This window comes from Eublepharis macularius, chromosome 2 (assembly GCF_028583425.1).
Source record: "Eublepharis macularius isolate TG4126 chromosome 2, MPM_Emac_v1.0, whole genome shotgun sequence".
In the NCBI taxonomy this organism is placed as follows: Eukaryota; Metazoa; Chordata; class Lepidosauria; order Squamata; family Eublepharidae; genus Eublepharis; species Eublepharis macularius.
The window spans coordinates 46,747,738-46,768,348 of record NC_072791.1 but is presented as its reverse complement, the minus strand read 5'-3'; the positions used below and the strand labels follow the sequence as shown (position 1 = coordinate 46,768,348).

Below are 20,611 nucleotides of genomic sequence, written 5' to 3'. Positions count from 1 at the left end.
GCACATTTCAGGCAGGCAAGAGCTTTGTTGAGAATAGCAAAGAATTATTTTCGAAGTTGAATGTTCATTGGAGGGAAATGGCATAAAGCCAAACATGCCTGGGAGAAATGGAGAGGTGTAGCTGAGTCATCCTGTTATGTCACATTATTCCAGTTGGCACTGCACCAGTTCAATAGCCACCTGGAAAAGGCTGCTTCAGAGTGCTCCTGGACCAGTCTACCAGACTAGGCATAAATGGAATTTGAGAACAGCAGGATTTAAGTCCAGTGGCACCTCAGAGATCAATAACATTTTCAAAGGAGAAGTTTCGAGAGTCAAAGCTCCCTTCAGATACAGGACTTTGGGAGCTTTGACTCTCGAAACTTCTGCTCTAAAAATCTTGTTGGTGACACTGGACTCAAATCCTGCTGTTCTACTGCAGATCAACAGTACCTGGAATTTGAAAAAAGAGGCAATACTTTTTTAAAGACTAATCAGTACATTAAACAAATTACTGTACATGTCACGAAACCTCGCGTTTTACTGGTGTTGAACCCGCTGCTTAGGCAGGAACATAAATATTTTCAAAACGGACAAAGTGGCAACGAAGCAACTGACTGATTTTCCCACGATTTTAATTCAACATGCTGTAACAGAGAACTCCTCTCTGGCGGAAAGACTGGAAGATGCGGGCAAAGCATTCGTAAAATGGAGCTGTACGGGCTGGCAGCTTCGCAATTACAACCGAAGTCAAATACGGGGCACTCGGGAGGTAAGAGCAGAGCCAGAATTTCACAAGAAGCCAGGAGCGGCGGAGATTCGTCCGAAACTCGCCAGTCTCGAACCCGGGAAAACGAAAAAACGCCTCAACACCCTCTCACGTCCAACTCACCGCCTTCTCCAAGCCCCCAACCCTCCACATCTCGCCGGTGCCGCGTGTCACGTCAACACACTGCGCGCTGCATCACGGGCCAGCACGGGGAACGTCACTAGCCCGCGCCGTTAGGTTTCCATAGCGACGGGTCGCCTCGAAGGAGCCCTGGGGACGCGAGGCTTGTGTTGCCATGGCTAAAGGCAAAGCCTCCAAGGCAGGGAGGTAATTGCGAAGATCTGCATGGGGAGGCTCTGCTAAACGTATCGCGGGTGTGCAGGGAGGGGAGGCTACCCTTTGCATGACTCTTTCCTCGCCGCAGGGCCAAGAAGAGTGGCACCCGAGGCAGTAAGCCAGAGATAAAGAGCTTGGAGAAGGAGGCCGAGGCCGACAGGGCGAAAGCTGCGGCGGCGCTATGGGAGGCCAGGCTGGAGGTAACGGAGGTCTCCCGCAGAGAGTACCGCGGGGCCGCCCGCCGCCTTGCTCGCAACAACGAGGAGCTGGAGCGGCAGCAGCGAAAGCTGGAGAAGGACACGGTGGAGGTGATCAGTTTCCTCAAGAAGCAGGATTCCGAGAAGGAAGAGCTGGTAGGTACTTGCCATCTTTTAACTTGGTCAGCATCGAGGTATTGGCCGCAGGATAATCACAGGTCAGGTGTCCAGTCTGTCATGCAGAATTCATAGGGATAATACTTTGCTTAATACTTTTCTTTTCATGGATGATTGATTTTGCTCATTGAGAAGAGTTCCTAAATAGGCAGACATGTCTTTGGAACTGAACTGGGGGCCTGACCGGGGTGAAAATTCACCTCTGCCTTATATAAAATCCTCATTCAAATATTCTTAAAATACACCAAAGATCCTATTTAAAACAACTTGTTATATGATTCTTGTAGGCCATTCACTGCAACTTGAATCATGTCAAAAATTTCTGGCAACGAAAAGGTTTCAGTCAGTGGAGTATGAGTTCCTTGCATCTCCCTACTGAGTACAGCCCAGAATACCCCCTGAAATGCTGCTCCTTGAGGAAAGCACCCGCTCCCAGCAACTGTGTGGATGGGTGAGGGAGATCTGTAGCAAGAGGGGGGAACTTAATGAAAATTGTTACCACACTTTTGTCATTGGAAATTCTATGTTTGGATCTAAGATTAGATATTCAAAAAAAAGTTCTAAAATGGATGGGGGAGATACCTCTGAAATAAAGATTCATATACTAACAACAATCTCTAACAGTATGGTTTTTTGCATGATGACAAATCCATAATATCATATCCTTATGTCTTATAGTTTTTATTCCTAATCACTGCAGTGCCCGATCACTACCTCCATTTTTTCAGTGAACATTAGAATCTGCACGCAGAGCACCAAAGTAGTTTCTCTGACATTGTGTTTTCACCATTTTTAACAGTTCGTGCATCCTATCTCTCCAACACATGGCAGGAATGAAGTTGTAGGGTTTTCAGATCAGAACTATTCCCCACTGTAGTGCTGTTGAAGATAAGCCTTATAGGGGTACAAAGGAAAACCTTTCTTGGAGACCCAGATTGTGGCAATTGGTGGTAGTTGCAAGTTTGGGCCCTTGGGCTTGAGATGTGAGAACTGGATTTTCTAGTTGGGTGGTAGGGAAATCACAGAAAAAGTTTTTTCTAACTTTCAGAATTCTCTGTGTGTTTTTTTATTATGTAGCTTGAGAAGATGAAGCAGCAGCTGAATGAACTGAAGCAGCAAGCCAAAGAAGAAAATGAAAAAGTGGTGAATAAATTTTTCTTTTGATGCTCTTGGTAACATGGGAGCATTTATTAAAGCACTTACTTTGTTTAGGTCTAACAGAGCAATATGGTAGACAAGACTGTATGGCAATTAAATATTCATTTGCTTCATTTATAGTTCATCTTTTCATTGAGACTCAGGGCAGTAATAAAAATATAACAATGTAATGGAAACTATATAACACATACAATCATTAAAACTGGATTACAAAATTAGAGAACAATGCAAAAATGACAGCATAATATGTACAACAAATAGTGCAATAAAACAAGGTTAAAAACTATGCAATGAAAACAGTATAATTTGTAGAACAAACAATACAGTCAACTGGATTACAAATATGCAAAGTACTCTGATAATACAATAAATTCTTTAAAATATAATAATTCTTAAAATTAACCCCCAAAATGTATTTGCCTAACTGTAAACTCCAGTCCTCAAAATATTTGAGTGCCCTGGACCTTTATTTCATCAATGCTTATAGCACAAAAATTCCTAAACATTAAAATTTGTACATGCTTTCTGAAGATAGCCTTAGATTAAGATTTTGCAAAGTGAATTTATAAAACCTTAATTTCTACATTTCTGTCAGTATCTGGCTGGCTATCAACGGCATGCCATCGATAGTCCTTTAACAGATCGTTCTTTTTTATGTTTTGCTAGAAAAGATGAACTTAAGCTAGAATGACCTGCAGCCAGAATCTGAGATCAGAAAATATGTTGATGCTCAATAAATAACGTACTTGGGAATAAGATGCACTAAATTCAGAGGAACTTAATTTGGCATAAGCATGGCTAGATCAAGGTGTAAGAGAGCTGAAGTTCTGATTGATGGTTGTTTCATACAGCAGTAGATAGCAAATGACTCAGAACCAAACAATAACAGACAAGTTCAAAAGCTTTATTTTGAAGCTTCATTTTACTTTAATATTTCCACAGGTAGGTTTTCCCCATTGACATACTTATAAATTCATTGCTTTTATATAATGTGCACTTCAACGTGGTGCTAGAGGTGCATGTCCACTTGCCATTATTTTTATTGATTACTTGCCCCGCTTATGTGTCTTAGATGTTCACTTCTCACTGAAATCTAATTTGCAGGCAGAACAATTCACCAAACAGCTGGAAGAGATGGAGGCAAAATTCCATAAAAAAGCTAAAGAAATTGGCCTTATTCAGATTGAACTGAAAATGATAAAGGAATTTCGTGACGAGAAAGCGTGTATGGAGAAAGAACTTGAAGATGTAAGATTATTTTAAGTATTTGTTATGTTCATTATAAAAAGTGTTAATTTTGGATGTGTTTGGCTTATATTTATTATTTAGAAAATATACATGTTGCTTCTCCAGAGACCTGCTCAAGGCAATTTTGCAAAATAAAAACAAATACAATCAAATCATAACAACAATCAGTATATATTATGATTCATGTTAACTTGTGTGCAGAGTCTCATTAAATATGTATTTTTGTAATGAATCAGCCACATTCATCACAGGGCCTAGTCAGAATGATTGATAAGACAGTAAAGCCCTTCTTGATTGGATGGTTGCCAAGCTGGATAAAATGTTGTTGAAGTACTTTGTTGACAGTACAATCCGAAGCAGAGGCATCAATATATCTAATAGTCACAATGGCCCCAATCTGAAGATATTTAATCTGTGGATTGGGGCCATGTAGACAGAAGGGATATTTTCCAGCAAAGTTGGGACACACACACACCTTGCTGCCGCTCTGGCTTGCAGAGTTATCTGAAAGGTGGGTTAAAATCCTCCTAAAATAGATGAGTGTTGTCTGCCCAAGTGCAGACAATGTGCCTCCATTGCCACTGGAGGAGGCAGTGCTGCATGCGAGTGAAGTAAGGAAAGTGGAAGCTGCTGCCTCCCCTGCTCCTCAGAATTGTGGGGTGGCAGTGACAGGGGATGGGGAGCAGACTGGTTGAGGAGGGGGATGGATGGGAAACCAGTGTCAGGGAAGGCTGTTGGACAGGTAGGCGGAGCAGCAAGAGAGTCTTACTTATTTATTTCCCACTTTAGGTCCCTGATTGGGGACCTAAAGTGGCTTTTCACATCGCAGATGCTTTCTTCATTGTTCAAGAGTGTTATGTTCGTGGTCCCTTAACAGGCTTTCTAAAGATACAAGTGTATGGGAATTGGCCTGCCAAGAATTTATCCTTGGAGCTCCCTTGCAAGATGATTCTGTCTTATACTCGCTCATGATAACATTTCCAGCTAATTTCTGGTGCTTTGTTAGAATGAAGGATTAATTTTACAAACACTGAACATTCTTATTTTACTTTTTGGCCGATGTCTTGCAGTTACTGAATAATTCCTTAGGAGATGGCATATTGCCTCAATGTTTTAGTAAGCAACATTATTTATTGGAGTTCAAAATTAGGCTTTTCTCCATCCCATCCCTAAACATGTTTTCACTTTGGGTTGCAGGGGAGTTCAGGAGGATAAGAGCAGTAAATTTTGGATGATGTGCTTATCTGAGGGAGAAGAAAGGTTGCATCCAGATGGGTGAATTAGAACATATGGGCCTGTGCTGTGTTGAAAGACAGCTTATAGAGTGAACACAAATATATGAAAATGTAAAAGAAGGCCAACTATAAATGAGAAGGTGACCATTTCGTGAGATCCAAACAAATGCAAAACTAACAAATGAAAGAAAATCTGTATGTCAGAAACATTGGGATCGGAAGGGTTAGTTTGAAATACCTCTCTAAGGAATATCATTTGGATTATTTTCTAGAAAACTAAAATAATTATGAAATACTTTTTACAATCCTAGCTGAAAGAAAGCTTGGATATCACAAAAAAAGAACATCAGGAGACACTCTGCAGGTTGGAGAGAAAGTTTCTTGAAGAAAAGGTATGTTGTTTTAGGGAACATTACATAGTTCTAATTTAGGAGATTAGATATGCTACTTTAGTACTTGTCTGTTTCAGCTTTACTGGTTTACTGGGGTTAGCCCATACATCTTGGAAGTAACTTTGGCCTTGCATTGTGCATGCATGGCTTTCTGTATTGAGTATAGTGGTGTTCTGTGTGAAAAATGTATCAGATTTCCCCAGGATGCTTTCTTTGCTCTCAGTTGTGCACTGCAGTTTGGGATTATTTGGGTAAGATCTTAATTCAGATAAAGTATTATATGTATTCCAGTTTGTGACATTTTGCTTGTATCTCCTGAAATAATCCTTAAGAAAATAGATACATCTTTGGAGGAAAAGAGCTGGATCTCAGATTCTAAGAAATCTTTGTTTTCATTGACACTGGATTTCACTGACCTCAGTGGCATCTTCTTTTGTCTTCTTCTAGAAGTGTTAAAATTTTTCTCCAAGTATTTTTGAAATTCTCATACTATTTTGTGCCCGGGTTTAATTGCAAAAAATTTTCAATTCTTGTACTTTTGCCCTTTCTTTCTCTTAGCAACGATTGGAAAGAGAAGCAGAGAAGAAGATTATAATGTTGGCAGAAAGGGCCCACCATGAAGCGATCACGTAAGATTTATCTGATTTCTCTATTCCTTAATCTTGGCTAAAGAGCTACAATATGACTATTTATAGGTAATCCAAATTAATATTTGATTTCTTATAACGAAATACAGTGCTGATCATGAAGCATTTTATACCAATGAGTGCTATCTCTATAAACACACATTGGATCTGCTATTTATGTTCTGTGAAGTGTGGCTAATACATAAAATCTGTGATACCAACTGCTGAATTTCCTTTTTCAGAAAGTTGGACAATGCAGGAAGAGCAGTTTTTGCAGAGAATGTTCGTCTTCATGAGGCTCTTTCATATCATATGAAAGAAACAGAAGACTTAGAAAAATCCAAGCAGAAACTGAAGGAAAACAATGCTTTTCTCTTGCAAGAGAAGGTTCCTGTTTTGACAGTCCCTATTTTAATTGATACATAAAGAAGAAATGTTAAAATATTTGTGTAGACACATTAGTACTAGTTTATCTGTACAAAGACTCATGTAAAAATTGCTAACATTTTGCAGTACCTGAGAAAGCTGAAGGTCTTATTCTGGCCTCTTGTTTGTGCAAATAGAAAGTCTTCCTTTTGAAAGGAGTTTAGGATTAGATTTGTATACATCAAATAATTATTTGCTTTTTTTTCCTGATGTATCATGGCATATTTCTGTTACAGAGGTGATAAAGTCAAGTTGTTATACTCAGAGACAATTTCATTGATTACTCATTGGCTTGTAATTAATTTATTAAATCAATATAGGTACAAGCCACCACCAAATATCAGGATGCACGTCTTTTTGAGAATGTTGAAGGAAGGGCATAGTTTATTGAGTGGGAAGGAATTTATTATTTAATAATTGCAAGTTTTTTCAGTTGGTGTCCTCCCAGATAATGTCAAAAAGGCTTCCTCGTTGCTACATAGAAGGTTGTGTATGGCAGAGAGATGGGAGGAGCGTTTCAATAAAAGCTGTTCTTGTAGATGGTTTTGATTTCATTGGGGAATCTGTTTTCTGCTGTTTTAGAGTTACTGCAGTGGCTCCACTGGCATCCAGAATAAACTGGAAGGAGAAATTAACTTTAATATTGCCACCCTAAGCAGAGCTACACTGTTCTAAGCCTGTTGACTTCAATGGGCATAGAAGGGTGTGACTGTGCTTAAGGATGGCACTCTTCACTTCTTTTTCATCAGGTTCAGTAAGGATAGGAGTAACTGGCATGTCCCTGTGGTTTTCATACCAATGTGCCTTCAATCTTGGCTCCTGTGATTTAATCAGGGAAAATTTTAAACTATGAAATAGTGGATTGCATTTCACCTATTTAAAAAAATTGTTGCCAGACAAACAATATATCTCATGGAACTTTCAATTTTTTGTAAAGGAAACAAAAGAAATGTTAATTCAGGAGAAGATCCTGCAATGTACACAGCATAAAGCACAGATCCAGGAGCTGCAAAACAAGGTGAAGAAACTGGAAGAGGCTCTTTGTCACATGGCTAGAGAATTTAAAGCAGAAATCAAAAAGATGCAACATAATGCTTTGGTAAAGAACCAGGCCAGTCATATAGAAATTGAGAAGCTGCAACAGCTGCTGGAAATGAAAGGGAAAGAGATGAGCAGAGTGAAGAAACTGGCCAGGAATATCTTGGATGAAAGAACTGAGGTGGAGAGGTTCTTTTTGGATGCTCTGGAACAGGTGAAACGGGAGATCATAACCAGCAGGAAGTGCTACAAGCAGGTGGCCCAAGCTGCTTACCAGAGGAAAATGATGGTGGCATTTGCAGGAAAAGAGGAATACCCCAAAATCAGAACCTTTAATGACAACATACACAGCACCAATAGTGTACAAAAGGACCTTCAGGAAGCAGAGAAATGGTACATGTGATACAATTGCAAAAACTTACAATCTGGTCAGTTAGACTCTTGGGAGTAGAAGTCAAGTATGAAAATCTCTATGAAATAACACCTCAGCTTGGAATGTCTGGGGTGGGAAAGAGAGGGAAGTAGTTCAATGTTGTGCTTGCAGCATTTTCCACTGCTGAAAAAAATGGCAGAATTCAGCTGAAGGGAACAATGCCCAAACTTTTCAGTTTTGTCTTTAAATTGCATAAGCTCTTTAAAGCTCTTCACTGAAAGGTAAAACAATATAGTTGCTTTACATTGTCTTTTACATCTGCTGTTGAATTAAAGTTTTAGAGTTCTATTTCATGTATCATTGGCAGTAAAAATAGTAAGAAGAAGCTGAGAATAAAAATCCTTCCACGTGGCAGTGACCATTAGGAAGCTTGCCCGGGAAAGGCAAGCCATTTTGTTCAGAAACCCCAATGTAGACTGCAAAGCTTTGTTGTCCTGAAGTCGCATACTGACTGCCAGTGCAAGTTGAAGCATTCTGAAAGGCTGACCTGTAGGGTCAAATAAATAAACTCTTGACTGAAGTTAAATGGATGAACAAGAGTATTCTGGTTAGACTAGGAAAAAACCCAAGGCCCTCATGGTGCTTGATTTTTAACCCATAGTGTCAACTGAGCAGCAAGCAGCATTGGCTGCACTCACTAGCTCACTTTAATACAAACCAAATTATTTTTTTTAAAAAAACCTTATGTACCATGGGGTGTATTCCAGTGAGGTGCAGACCTTGAAGATCAGGGGTTTCCCACTTCCATCTCCTATTGCAATCCATTGAGCCTCCTGAAGTTTTGTTTCTGGGAGTCTGCAGACACACAGAACTAGTATTGGGGCCAAAGTGAGCCTGCAGGAGGACGGAGAAATTGTAAATACAAAAGTAAATACAAATAAAGTGCCATTAATTCTTCTGAACTGTGCAGTTGGATAGTAGCCCATGTTTTGGTTGATCATATCAGCCCCTGCCCCACCCCCCCATGGCTATTAACAATACAATCAAAATAGCAAAAGAAGCATAAAATCCTCATAAAATAACAGCCAATTAAAATCTTAAAATAATTCATTATGTAGGAGACAATTTATAAGGCAGAAACCTGGAGGACAGTTTCTAAGATCACTCCCAAATCAGGTGGATTACAGCCCCATAAAGAACTGGCTTTACGTTCAACCAGTGTGATTTGTAACTTCTTCAGATTCATCTTGTTGGCCCACATCTGTCCCTTCTCTCTAACACCAATTATGGTTTCTGTTGCCTTGCTAGAATTTGTTAGAGAGGGAAAGAGAGGTTCAGACAAAGGGCTTTCTAGGACTCCTCCAGTGTGAACATATAAACCTGACATATAGTTGGACTGTTTGACAACTCAGCTTCTCACTACCATTTCTCTGTGCTGTAGCTTGTGAACGGGATTGAGCAGCTGAGACAGGGCTCTGCCAAAACCTTGGTTGCTGTTCACTCTGCAAAAGATGAGGTTACAAAGCCCTTTAAGAGAAAGTGTTTCATAATAGTCGGTGTATATGAATCTTCACGATCAAAGGATTTCCTGGGAGTGGCAGATGGGGAACATTTGGGTGCTAGTTTTTTACCCCAACTGTTCCTGTTTTCTATCCCTAACCAAAACTATAAATGCATGTGTTTTAAAATCTAAAGCAAGAATGGTCTTGTATAGTGGGAAAAGATTTTCCCAGGGGATATAGTATTCCATAATTGCTCCAGTGTTTGCAATGGTTTAGGGCCGTTTTCACACATCTTTAAAACAGCACGATACAGAAAGCTGCCAGCTTCTTCGAGCAATTTTTAACACCATTCATGATGATGGTGCTTTCATGGCTGCCTGCCTCCAATTTTTAACAGATGGCATCAAAAATCATGTGAGGAAGCCACAGGCAGCCTTCCATGAATATCACGCTATTTTAAAGACATGTGAAAATGGCCTAGGATTGGGGGACGTCCAGGTTCAAAACTTGTGCTGCCACAAAGTTCTCTGAATGACATTGGGTCAGTTATTCTATCTTAGCCCAAACTACCTCACAGCATTTTTGTGAAGACAAAATGAAGGCAGGAACCATGTATGCTGTCGCCCTGAGTTCCTTGGAGTAAGGGCAGGATAAAACAGGTATAATTTTTTGTGTCACTGTCTGATCCTATACTGGCAATAATATGCGCTCAATTACATTGGAAACAATTCTACTTCAAGTCTAAGAGCTCTTGATCAGTAAACTTCCTCACATGTACTTTATGCATTTTTCCAAGGTATCTTAAGTAATAATAACAACAACAACATTCAATTTATATACCGCCCTTCAGGATGACTTAACACACGCAGAGCAGTTTACAAAGTATGTTACTATTATCCACACAACAAAACACCCTGTGAGGTGGGTGGGGCTGAGAGAGCTCCAGAGAGCTGTTACTAGCCCAAGGTCACCCAGCTGGCTTAAAGCGGAGGAGTGGGGAATCAAACCCGATACTCCAGATTAGAGTCCTACACTCTTAACCACTACACCAAACTGGCAAGTACTTTCATGGTATTTCATTATAATGGAATAGCTACAATTGCCCTAGGTAAAATCTTATGCATGGTTTACAACACATTCTGATTGCTTTTAAATTCAGTGAATGTTGAAATTTAGATTAACTGAAGAAATTAAATGATAAACCTACCAGTTTAGAGAAATTTTGTTTACTCGATTCTATGGAAATGAAAGCTGCAAATCATATCTTCTTATTAAAAGTAATTTTTCTTGCCTAAATAATTTACCAGCACAAGATCTTCCATTACGTTTTTTTAATGTATTTTTTTTCTGTAGGACAAATATCCAGAGGGGGAAGGTGGACATTTCTGAATTGACCTGGGAGCAGAAGGAGAGTGTGCTGAGGTTACTGTTTGCAAAGATGAATGGCCTGCGTAGCCGGTAAAGTCATGTTTGTGAGCAAGGGTTGTAGATAGAATTCTTAGTACCCTGAAAAATGTTGTGGGAGTGCAGAGTGCAACTGCTGCTACGAAGACAGTTTAATCCCATGCTAGTCACAGAAAATCAGGGTATGAAAAAACTGTAGATGTTTGTTGAATAAAAGGGCTGGATGTGGCATAATGATTGGGAGGGAAGACTCAGAATAGGGGAACTTATATCTGATTGAAAGGAAAGCCTGAGAGCCAAGAACTGGGGAAGCAGGGCGCAGGCGCAGGCCAGCCGCCGGAGAATTTTCTATAGCTTCTATGGCTCCGAAGGGGCCATTTGTCGCGCGCCTCAGCGACCGTTTTCCCGCCCAAACGGTCACATGCTCCTCCAGCGACCAATGGCCCCTTCCCTCAGTTCTCCTTTGCCACCGCTTGACCAATACACTTAGCCATAACACCTTAAAAACACCAATTCCCGTTACAGCCATCACAGTGTCGTGCATTGGAATTCACAGCGGGGTAGGAGGGAGGGTTGTGTGTCAGCACAGAAGAACTCGATGAACATAAGTTTCAGGTATGTTAACCCTGTTTTCATCTTTGTTCTTCTGTGCCTCCACACATGGGAGTGTACCAAGCTTCACACAATAAGGAAGGTGGGGTGAAATCCAACACAATTTTATTAAAGAACAAGAACAACAACACTATAGATATACGTATACATACATCTATACCAACTGTGTAGTGATATATAAGTATCCAATATTTACATATATATATAGACACATAAATATACATATATACACTCTTTCACTCAAGGGTACCTAGCAGGTACGCCAAGAAACCTTTTCCAAGACTCCCTTAGGAAAAAAGGGAGTGTAGAACAGCCTTGGCCACCGAAACATCCTGCTCGGCATTGACATCTATGGCATAATGCCTGACAAAGGTGTCTGCAGAGGACCATGTGGCCGCTTTGCAAATGTTAGCCAGGGGCACACCCCTGAGTAGCGCTGAGGAGGATGCTTGGGACTGCGTGGAGTGGGCCCTGACATGAAGCGGGCAAGCTACCCCTGCCAGGGAATAGGCCTTGCTAATGGCCATTACAATCCACCTAGACAGGGTCTGTGAAGAAGCCCTGTTACCCTTGTCCTTGGCTCCAAAGCACACAAACAGGTGAGGGCTCGACCGGAATCCTTTCGTCCTATCCAGATAATAGGCTATGGCCCTCTTCAAGTCTAGGGAATGGAGGGCCTTCTCCCCCTTCAAGGAAGGGTGAGGAAAAAACGCAGGTAATGCAATATCCTGCGAGAGATGGAAAGCGGACACCACCTTAGGCAGGAAACCTAGGCAGGGACGCAGGACCACCTTGTTTGGATGAAACACAAGGAAGGGAGGGTCAGACCGCAACGCAGACAGCTCACTGACCCTTCTGGCCGATGTTACGGCCACCAGGAATGCCACCTTGTACGATAACATGTCCAAGGGGCAGGCTGCCAGAGGTTCGAACGGAGGCAACATTTGTAATTATCTGTAAATAAGCTGTGAGAGCACCAGGGAAAGCGACCACTGAGGTACCAGTGCTGACACAGGTGGGTATAGGTTGAACATGCCCTTAAGGAATTGACGGGATTGAGGGTGAGAAAAAACTGTACCACCATCAACTCTGGTGTGAGCAGCAGAGATAGCTGCCAGGTGGACCTTGAGAGAGGAAACCTTCAAGCCCAGGTTCCGCAGGTGGCACAAGTAATCGAATACAACCCCTAGGGGGCTGCTGGCAGGCACCACCCCTTTAGCAAGTGCCCAAATTTCGAACCTGCGCCACTTGGCCGCATAAGAGCGCCTAGTGGATGGTCTGCGAGCATTCAAGAGGACCCTCTGTACCTCATCCGAAAAACCTACAGGGGAGGAAGGATCCGCCAAGCCGTCAGGTGCAGTTTCCCGGGGTCGTGATGGACTAAGTCCCCGTTCAGAAGGAGGTCCTGACGAGGGGGCAGACTGACATATGTCCGTTGGGACATCCGTAGGAGCTTTGGGAACCAAACCTGCCGGGGCCAAAACGGGGCCACCAGGATGCAGTCTGTCCCGTCCTCCTCCAGTTTGCATAGGACCCTTGGAATCAAAGGGAACGGGGGAAACATATAGTGCAATCCCTGAGTCCACATACACTGGAAGGCATCCCCAATAGAGAGGGGGTCGCTCCCTGCTCTCGAACAGAATGTCCGGGCCTTGGTATTCGCCGCAGTTGCGAACACGTCTATATCCGGATGACCCCACCTCTGAAAGATCGGCCCAATGCACTCTACGTTCAGTTCCCACTTGTGGTCCAGCATAAGGACCCTGCTCAGGGCATCCGCCCGGGCATTGTCTGACCCTGCCACGTGTATAGCACGAATAGTCACGCCATTCCTGATTGCCCACTGCCAAGTGAGCGTGGCTTCCCTGCAGAGCGCCATGGACACTGTGCCCCCTTGTTGATTTATGTAGTTGATTTATGTGTTGCTATGAAAAGAAAACAGGGTTAACATACCTGTAACTTATGTTCATCTTCGTTCTTCTGTGCCTCCACACATGGGGACTGCGCAGGCGCAGGCCAGCCGCCGGAGAATTTTCTATAGCTTCTATGGCTCCGAAGGGGCCGTTTGTCGCACGCCTCAGCGACCGTTTTCCCGCCCAAACGGTCACATGCTCCTCCAGCGACCAACGGCCCCTTCCCTCAGTTCTCTTCTTGCCGCCGCTTGGAGAGAACGTGAGCTTCGTTGCTCTGTGCTTTTGTGCTTTTCTGCTTTGACTTCTGGATTGATCTTTGGCTTTTGACTCGGACTTTGGACTTCGTTTATTCTTCGGCTTGCTGATTTGGACTTTGGATTGGACTCGGTAATATACGACCCGGACTGTTTGACCCCTCTTAGTGTGCCCCTGAAGATGGCCTCAAAGGCGCTCTTCAAGCATTGCCTCCAGTGCCACACTAAAATGGCCAAGACCGATGGCCATGAACTGTGCCTGTTTTGTTTGGGGGAGACCCACAATGTTTCGGCCTGTAAAATCTGCCAGGGTTTTACCAACAAGGCCCGGCAGGAGCGCAAGGCTCGATTGAATTCATCCCTGTGGCAGAAGGTCATGTCCGAGGGTACCCCGTTGCCTTCCCCCAAGGCCGGCCCTAGCCCCTCTGCCGGACGGCAATCTAGAGCGGGCTCAGTGGCTTCCGCGAAGTCGGGGTCGAAATCACGTCCCCCAAGCGCCTCGGCGTCGAGAGCGGCCTCACCGGCGCGGGGATCGGCAGGGCCGCCCCGGAGCGCATCTTCTACCCGCTCGGATCCGAGACCGGCTTCGGAACCGAGGATTGTGGTACCGAGTCCCCGTTCAGAACCGACGGCCGGCTCGATTCCGATCAGAGCGAAGGGGTTGAAGCCGAGGTCCACTTCAACATCGAAGAGCCCATCGGTTCCGAGGTCTTCGTCGGAACCACCGGCCAAGAAGAAGAAGACCAAGCATCGCCACCGGTCGCCGCATCCCGCTCCACAAGAGGACGTCATTGTTCTCCCTCGCACGCCTTCTCCCCACCTAGGTTCCCCGGAACCGGAGGGGGTCTCGGAACCGGTGCCGGAACCGATGGCGTTCGAGGTGGTGCCGGGCGAGTTTTCTCCGGGGCCGGAACCGAGCCCACTGCCGAGTCGGAGTCGACCATCGCCTGCCCGTCGTTCCCCCTCTGCTGCCAGCCGTGAGCGGCGTCGGTCCGGAGGGAGTGCCAGTTCCGGCCGTTCCATCGCGTCCCGTCACCGCCAGGCTTCCTATCTCCCCCCGACGTACCACTGCCAGTGGGAAGGGGCACCCGCCGGGTTCTCCGGCTCGGAACCGAGGCCTTCGACGTCGAGGCAAGCGTGGTTTCCCCCACCGATCCAGGGTGAGGAATCACAGCACGGTTCCGAAGTGGAAGAAGGAGAGAGCATGGGGGACTACCGTTCCGAGTCCTGGTCCGAGCCTTCGCCGGATGACGACGTGGCGCCGAGCACCGGCTCACCATACGAGGATCTGAGGATCTACTCGGACCAGATGGCCCGGATGGCACAGGCGCTGGAGATGGATATCTCATCGGCGACCCCCCAGACCAAGGACAAGCTCCTGAAGAGGATCTACGGGGACAACCCGGCGTCCATCGGCTTCCCCATGTTGGAAGGTATTGAGGAGATTGTGGAGAGGGTCTGGAAGGTGCCCTGTGACCAGCCTGCGACCTCCAAGAGGATCGAGCAGCTTTATAAAATCAAACAGGGCACCTGGCAAGCGTTGGTGAAACACCCTCCACCCTCCTCACTAGTCACGGAGGAATTCCACCCCCGGCGTTCAGGCCACACTTCTGTACCGGCTGACAAGGAGAGCAGGAAGCTTGATGCGCTTGGCAGACGGCAATACTCGGTTGCTTCACTGGGCCTTAGGATCGCCAACTACCAGACCATCATGGCTGGTTACCAGCTTTATCTCTGGGAGAAGTTGGCGTCCTATGTTGGAGACCTCCCACCTGATAAGAAGGCGGTAGTATCCCTTCTGCAGACTGAGGCTGTGCAGCTGTCCAAGCAGCAGATGAACGCGGGGAGCCACGCTGCCGACACTGCTGCACGGGGAATGGCTTCGGCGGTGGTCCTCAGGCGCCACTCCTGGTTGAGGTCAACCACCCTGTCACAGGAGGTGCGTTCCAGGGTGGAGAGCATGCCCTTTGAAGGGGAATCGCTGTTCTCCAAGTCCACCGACGAGACCTTAAAGAAGAAAAAAGAGGACAGGCAGATGGCGCGGTCCTTGGGGCTGGCTCCTGCGGACAAGCCCACCTCCAAGCCACGGTACGCTCCCCGGTACGGCCCTTATCACTACCAGGGCAGGTACCAGCAGCAGCGGCCAGGCTACCAGCAATATCCTGCCTACCCGCAGCGGACCTATCCTCCTGCACAGCAACAGAGGAGGCGTAGACCCTTCAAGCCTCGCCCGTCACAGCCACCGGCCCAGCAGAGAGATCAGCAGGGTGCCGGGAGGCAGTACTGACGGGACACGCCTGCCGTATCCCCAACTTTTTCGGACAGACTGAGTCCACTCCTCTCTGAGTGGGAGTCAATAACATCTGACTCATGGGTCTTAATGATTGTTGATAAGGACGCCAGCCCTGCAGGGAGGACGGAAAGCCACCGTACGCTCAACAGGGCGCAAGCTGAACTCCTTGTATTGAAAAGCAACAGGCTAGTGGCCTTTGTGATTAATATTGTTCATAAAAGTGGTTAGTAACTTACACCATGTGTGTGTGCTGTACTTTGTAGACTTTATGTTAAGTTGCTAGTCCTTACTGTTGTGGGTCTTTTGATTGATTATCTTTGTTACCACACAGTGTTCCCCTCTGTATTTTTTCCTACAGTGTGTGAGTGAGCTGAGGGAGTCGGGCTCTGAATGTGGGCTTCTCACATCTCAACCAGCCCATTGGCCAGTGCACCACACTGGCCTCCCTTCCCTCCCTTCCTTGTGTTTCATCCAAACAAGGTGGTCCTGCATCCCTGCCTAGGTTTCCTGCCTAAGGTGGTGTCCGCTTTCCATCTCTCGCAGGATATTGCATTACCTGCGTTTTTTCCTCACCCTTCCTTGAAGGGGGAGAAGGCCCTCCATTCCCTAGACTTGAAGAGGGCCATAGCCTATTATCTGGATAGGACGAAAGGATTCCGGTCGAGCCCTCACCTGTTTGTGTGCTTTGGGGCCAAGGACAAGGGTAACAGGGCTTCTTCACAGACCCTGTCTAGGTGGATTGTAACGGCCATTAGCAAGGCCTATTCCCTGGCAGGGGTAGCTTGCCCGCTTCATGTCAGGGCCCACTCCACGCGGTCCCAAGCATCCTCCTCGGCGCTACTCAGGGGTGTGCCCCTGGCTAACATTTGCAAAGCGGCCACATGGTCCTCTGCAGACACCTTTGTCAGGCATTATGCCATAGATGTCAATGCCGAGAAGGATGTTTCGGTGGCCAAGGCTGTTCTACACTCCCTTTTTTCCTAAGGGAGTCTTGGAAAAGGTTTCTTGGCGTACCTGCTAGGTACCCTTGAGTGAAAGAGTGTATATATGTATATTTATGTGTCTATATATATATGTAAATATTGGATACTTATATATCACTACACAGTTGGTATAGATGTATGTATGTATATCTATAGTGTTGTTGTTCTTGTTCTTTAATAAAATTGTGTTGGATTTCACCCCACCTTCCTTATTGTGTGAAGCTTGGTACACTCCCATGTGTGGAGGCACAGAAGAACAAAGATGAAAACAGGGTTAACATACCTGTAACTTATGTTCATCGAGTTCTTCTGTGCTGACACACAACCCTCCCTCCTACCCCGCTGTGAATTCCAATGCACGACACTGTGATGGCTGTAACGGGAATTGGTGTTTTTAAGGTGTTATGGCTAAGTGTATTGGTCAAGCGGCGGCAAAGGAGAACTGAGGGAAGGGGCCATTGGTCGCTGGAGGAGCATGTGACCGTTTGGGCGGGAAAACGGTCGCTGAGGCGCGCGACAAACGGCCCCTTCGGAGTCATAGAAGCTATAGAAAATTCTCCGGCGGCTGGCCTGCGCCTGCGCAGTCCCCATGTGTGTCAGCACAGAAGAACTCGATGAACATAAGTTACAGGTATGTTAACCCTGTTTTCTTTTCATAGCAACACAACTGGATTAAATTTGTGTTTCAAACAGCTGAAAAAAACTTTACTGTAGCACTATTTGCATTTAGAATTAGGGTTGCCAGCCTCCAGTGGAAGCTGGAGATCTCCCGGAATTACAACTGATCTCCAGGCAACAGATAACCAGTTCCCTTGGAGAAAATGGCTGCTCTGAAGCGTGAACTCTATGGCATTATACCCCACTGAGGTCCCTTTCTCCCTCAAACTCTGCCCTCACCAGGCTCCACCCCCAAAATCTCCAGGAATTTTCCAACCTGGACCTGAGAACCCTACTTAGAATACAGAAGTGATATCAGGGCAAAGGTAAAGAAAAGGTTCAAAAAACTAGGGGTTGGTAATGGAATTTGTAAGGTTAATTAGTAGCACTGGAGAAGTAAAAGCATCATCCTAGTTCATTGCTGTAGAAATAGCTTTAGGAGCACTTGTTAACTAAGTTCTGTTAATTTTTAACAAGGCACAAAAAAGTATGGCAAATGGAGCAAACATTTGATAAAGCCAGAGTGCAATCCTAAACAGAGTTACTCCAGTCTAAGCCCATTATCTTGAGGGACAATGATTACACCTTAATCTCCCTTGTTTTATGCTGTAAGTTACACCCCCCCCACCTCAAAATTTGGATTATAGAAAAACAATTATTTAGTTCTAATAAGTTCATTATGAAAGAACAGACATGAAAACAGACACACAATTCAAGATCCTGGTGTTCATCTTTTGACCAAGATAGCTGAAGGACTGCCTGATCTCTTATGAAGCTACTTCCCAAAGCTACTCTTTGGGAGCCCTCATCTGTTGAGATTAGGCAGGTGGCAACCTGAGAGAGCCACTCTCAGTCCTGGGTCATGGCACTAAAACTCTGGAACTTTGTCCTCAGGCAGGGTTATCTGTCCCCTTCTGTTGCCATCTTCAATCAGTTGAAGGTTGTTGTTTTTTTGGTTTGGTCAATGATCCCTCCTTCTTGCCTAATGTTTTGTTTGTGTTTTTAAATGTATTTTAGCTTTTGTTTTAATTATATGTTTTTGTTGGTTTTAATGGTTTAAGATGTGATTTTATTATATTTTGTTAGCTGCCTTGGTGGCCCTTAAGATGGGAGAAAGGCAGGGTATAAGTTTTATAAAATAAGATAATTACAAATAAAGCTGCTTTGCAGCTCTGGGGAACTTTCCCCTGAACACACAAGGACAGGAATTTTTTTTTTTTTTGCCTTTTAAAAAAAAATTGAAACCACCTTGGCCCTAGACTTCAAGAGCTACCATCAGCCCTGCTTTTTCAGTGAAGACAGGACAACTTCACTTGGTGGAAGTCCTACCTCTTACTGAGACAAGAGGATTTATCCATCACATTACTGGATATCCTCTTCTGCAAGACAGAATGCAAATAGAAAAAAATAAATTGCAAAAAAAATACAAATCCAGTAGTTTTAGAAATTGTCATCTTCATTAAGCAGCTTTGTAATTTTAAATGAAGCATTTAAAAATATTTTTTGCTGTAGAACTTTAAGAACTGAATTACTATCACTGTTTTGCATAACTGAAATATAGTAAGTTAATTCGAGGCTAATTAATACATGGTAATCAAAGTAAAAATGCAAATGTTATTGTGCAAGGGAGAGTAATTTGACAATTCTATTAGAATCAATCTAAATACTAGATGTAGAACCAGCAGTTTTCCTTAGGAGCTTTACACAATTGCATAGGATGATTGCCTATATCACTCTCATTCAAACCAAACAAGAGCCAAATTAAAACTTAATTCTAGTATTTGTTTCACTCATAGGACTGGAGAACATCTTAAGACTAGGCCTCAATTTGTTTCTCCTGTTGCTTGTGTTCTAGGAAATATAGTCAAACGTTGGTTCCTTTAGCCTCTTTTAGTACTACAGAAAACAAAGCAAGGTAAGGATTACATTTATCTAGTCATTTGATCCAGTTCTTTTTCTAGCAATATTTGTTTACCTCAAGAAGCCAGGATGGCGCTGGTTTTTATTTTCTTCTCCGTCTGGATGAGGTGAAGGGGGGGGGGGGAGAATCAGCTTAACTTCCTGGCATGGTGGGGGGAAGTGAACACCAAGAATAGCCCAGAGACACTTATTGACAGCATTCTGGATATTATTCCCCCCTCCCTGCTGCTTTTAAAATTTCTTTACATTTTCTTTCAGAGTTTGAGAACACTTTAAGTAGGGATCCCAGGTGCCCACCAATGGTGAGCAATATTCCAGCAGTTTATCTGCTTGCCCACCAGTCTCTGGCAACCAGTGGGAGGTTTCCAGCCACCCAGAGATCAACCACCACTGGCAGGCACCCTGGGAACATGCACACTCCTGGTGGATGCGACGACATCACTTCTGGAAGTGTCATCATTGTACTGGCTGTGAGAGTGCTCCTGCACCTCATTTGGGGCTGAAGTGATGTCGTCATGTCTGCTGGGAGCTCACGGACACAAATAGAAGACTACCGTAAGTACTGGATCTTCCACCTCCACAGGGAGCATGGAACATACTGAGATGGATTTTATTTAGAAACTCTATAGGATGCCTCTTCAATGATCTGCTGATATTTCAATACAAATAAAATTCTTTCTTTATAGAGAAGGGAAGTCTGTGGGATTAGGATGTATTGGGTAACTTCCCTGAAATTGAGTGTGTGTGTGTGTGTGTGTGTGTTCAGGGATAAACACAGGGTAAGTCATAATTCCATAATGTAGAGAACAGTAACATAAACCACACAGTTTAGTTAATCTAGATGAACATGCGAGTTAGTGCTGACTATTTATTTTCCCATCACAGGGCTGCTGATACAACTCACAGCTTCACTTTCATTACTCAGCAAGCACCAATGTCTGAGTCAACTACTCATAAAACAAGCCTTCCAGATATTCAGATTATACCACCACAGCTATAGTAAGGTGGCTTTGACTCAAGAAAACAATTGATATCATGAAAGCTTTTTCCTCACCTTCATCCCTGGACTTGACATCCATAAAGAAAATAATGCTGTAGCTATGGAATTGCATCCTTTTT

At 44.3% G+C, this 20,611-nt stretch overlaps 2 protein-coding genes across 2 annotated transcripts in view; one reads left to right on the top strand and one right to left on the bottom strand.

Moving 5' to 3' along the window:
- ENTPD5 (ectonucleoside triphosphate diphosphohydrolase 5 (inactive)) overlaps nucleotides 1–957 on the bottom strand; it is a 39,692-nt gene extending 38,735 nt beyond the window's left edge. Inside the window, exon 1 of the mRNA XM_054972483.1 lies at nucleotides 872–957. The gene's annotated coding sequence lies outside the window, so the exon portion shown is untranslated. The remainder of the gene's footprint in view (nucleotides 1–871) is intronic.
- Nucleotides 958–1,007: 50 nt separating this feature from the next.
- BBOF1 (basal body orientation factor 1) lies at nucleotides 1,008–20,492 on the top strand. Its single transcript, XM_054969911.1, has 11 exons — nucleotides 1,008–1,075; nucleotides 1,173–1,437; nucleotides 2,536–2,601; nucleotides 3,721–3,864; nucleotides 5,411–5,491; nucleotides 6,050–6,120; nucleotides 6,360–6,504; nucleotides 7,481–7,974; nucleotides 10,810–10,914; nucleotides 19,428–19,487; nucleotides 20,378–20,492. Exons 1-11 carry the CDS (start codon nucleotides 1,044–1,046, stop codon nucleotides 20,490–20,492), a joined length of 1,578 nt encoding a protein of 525 aa, XP_054825886.1. The 5' UTR covers nucleotides 1,008–1,043.
- Nucleotides 20,493–20,611: the final 119 nt, after the last annotated feature.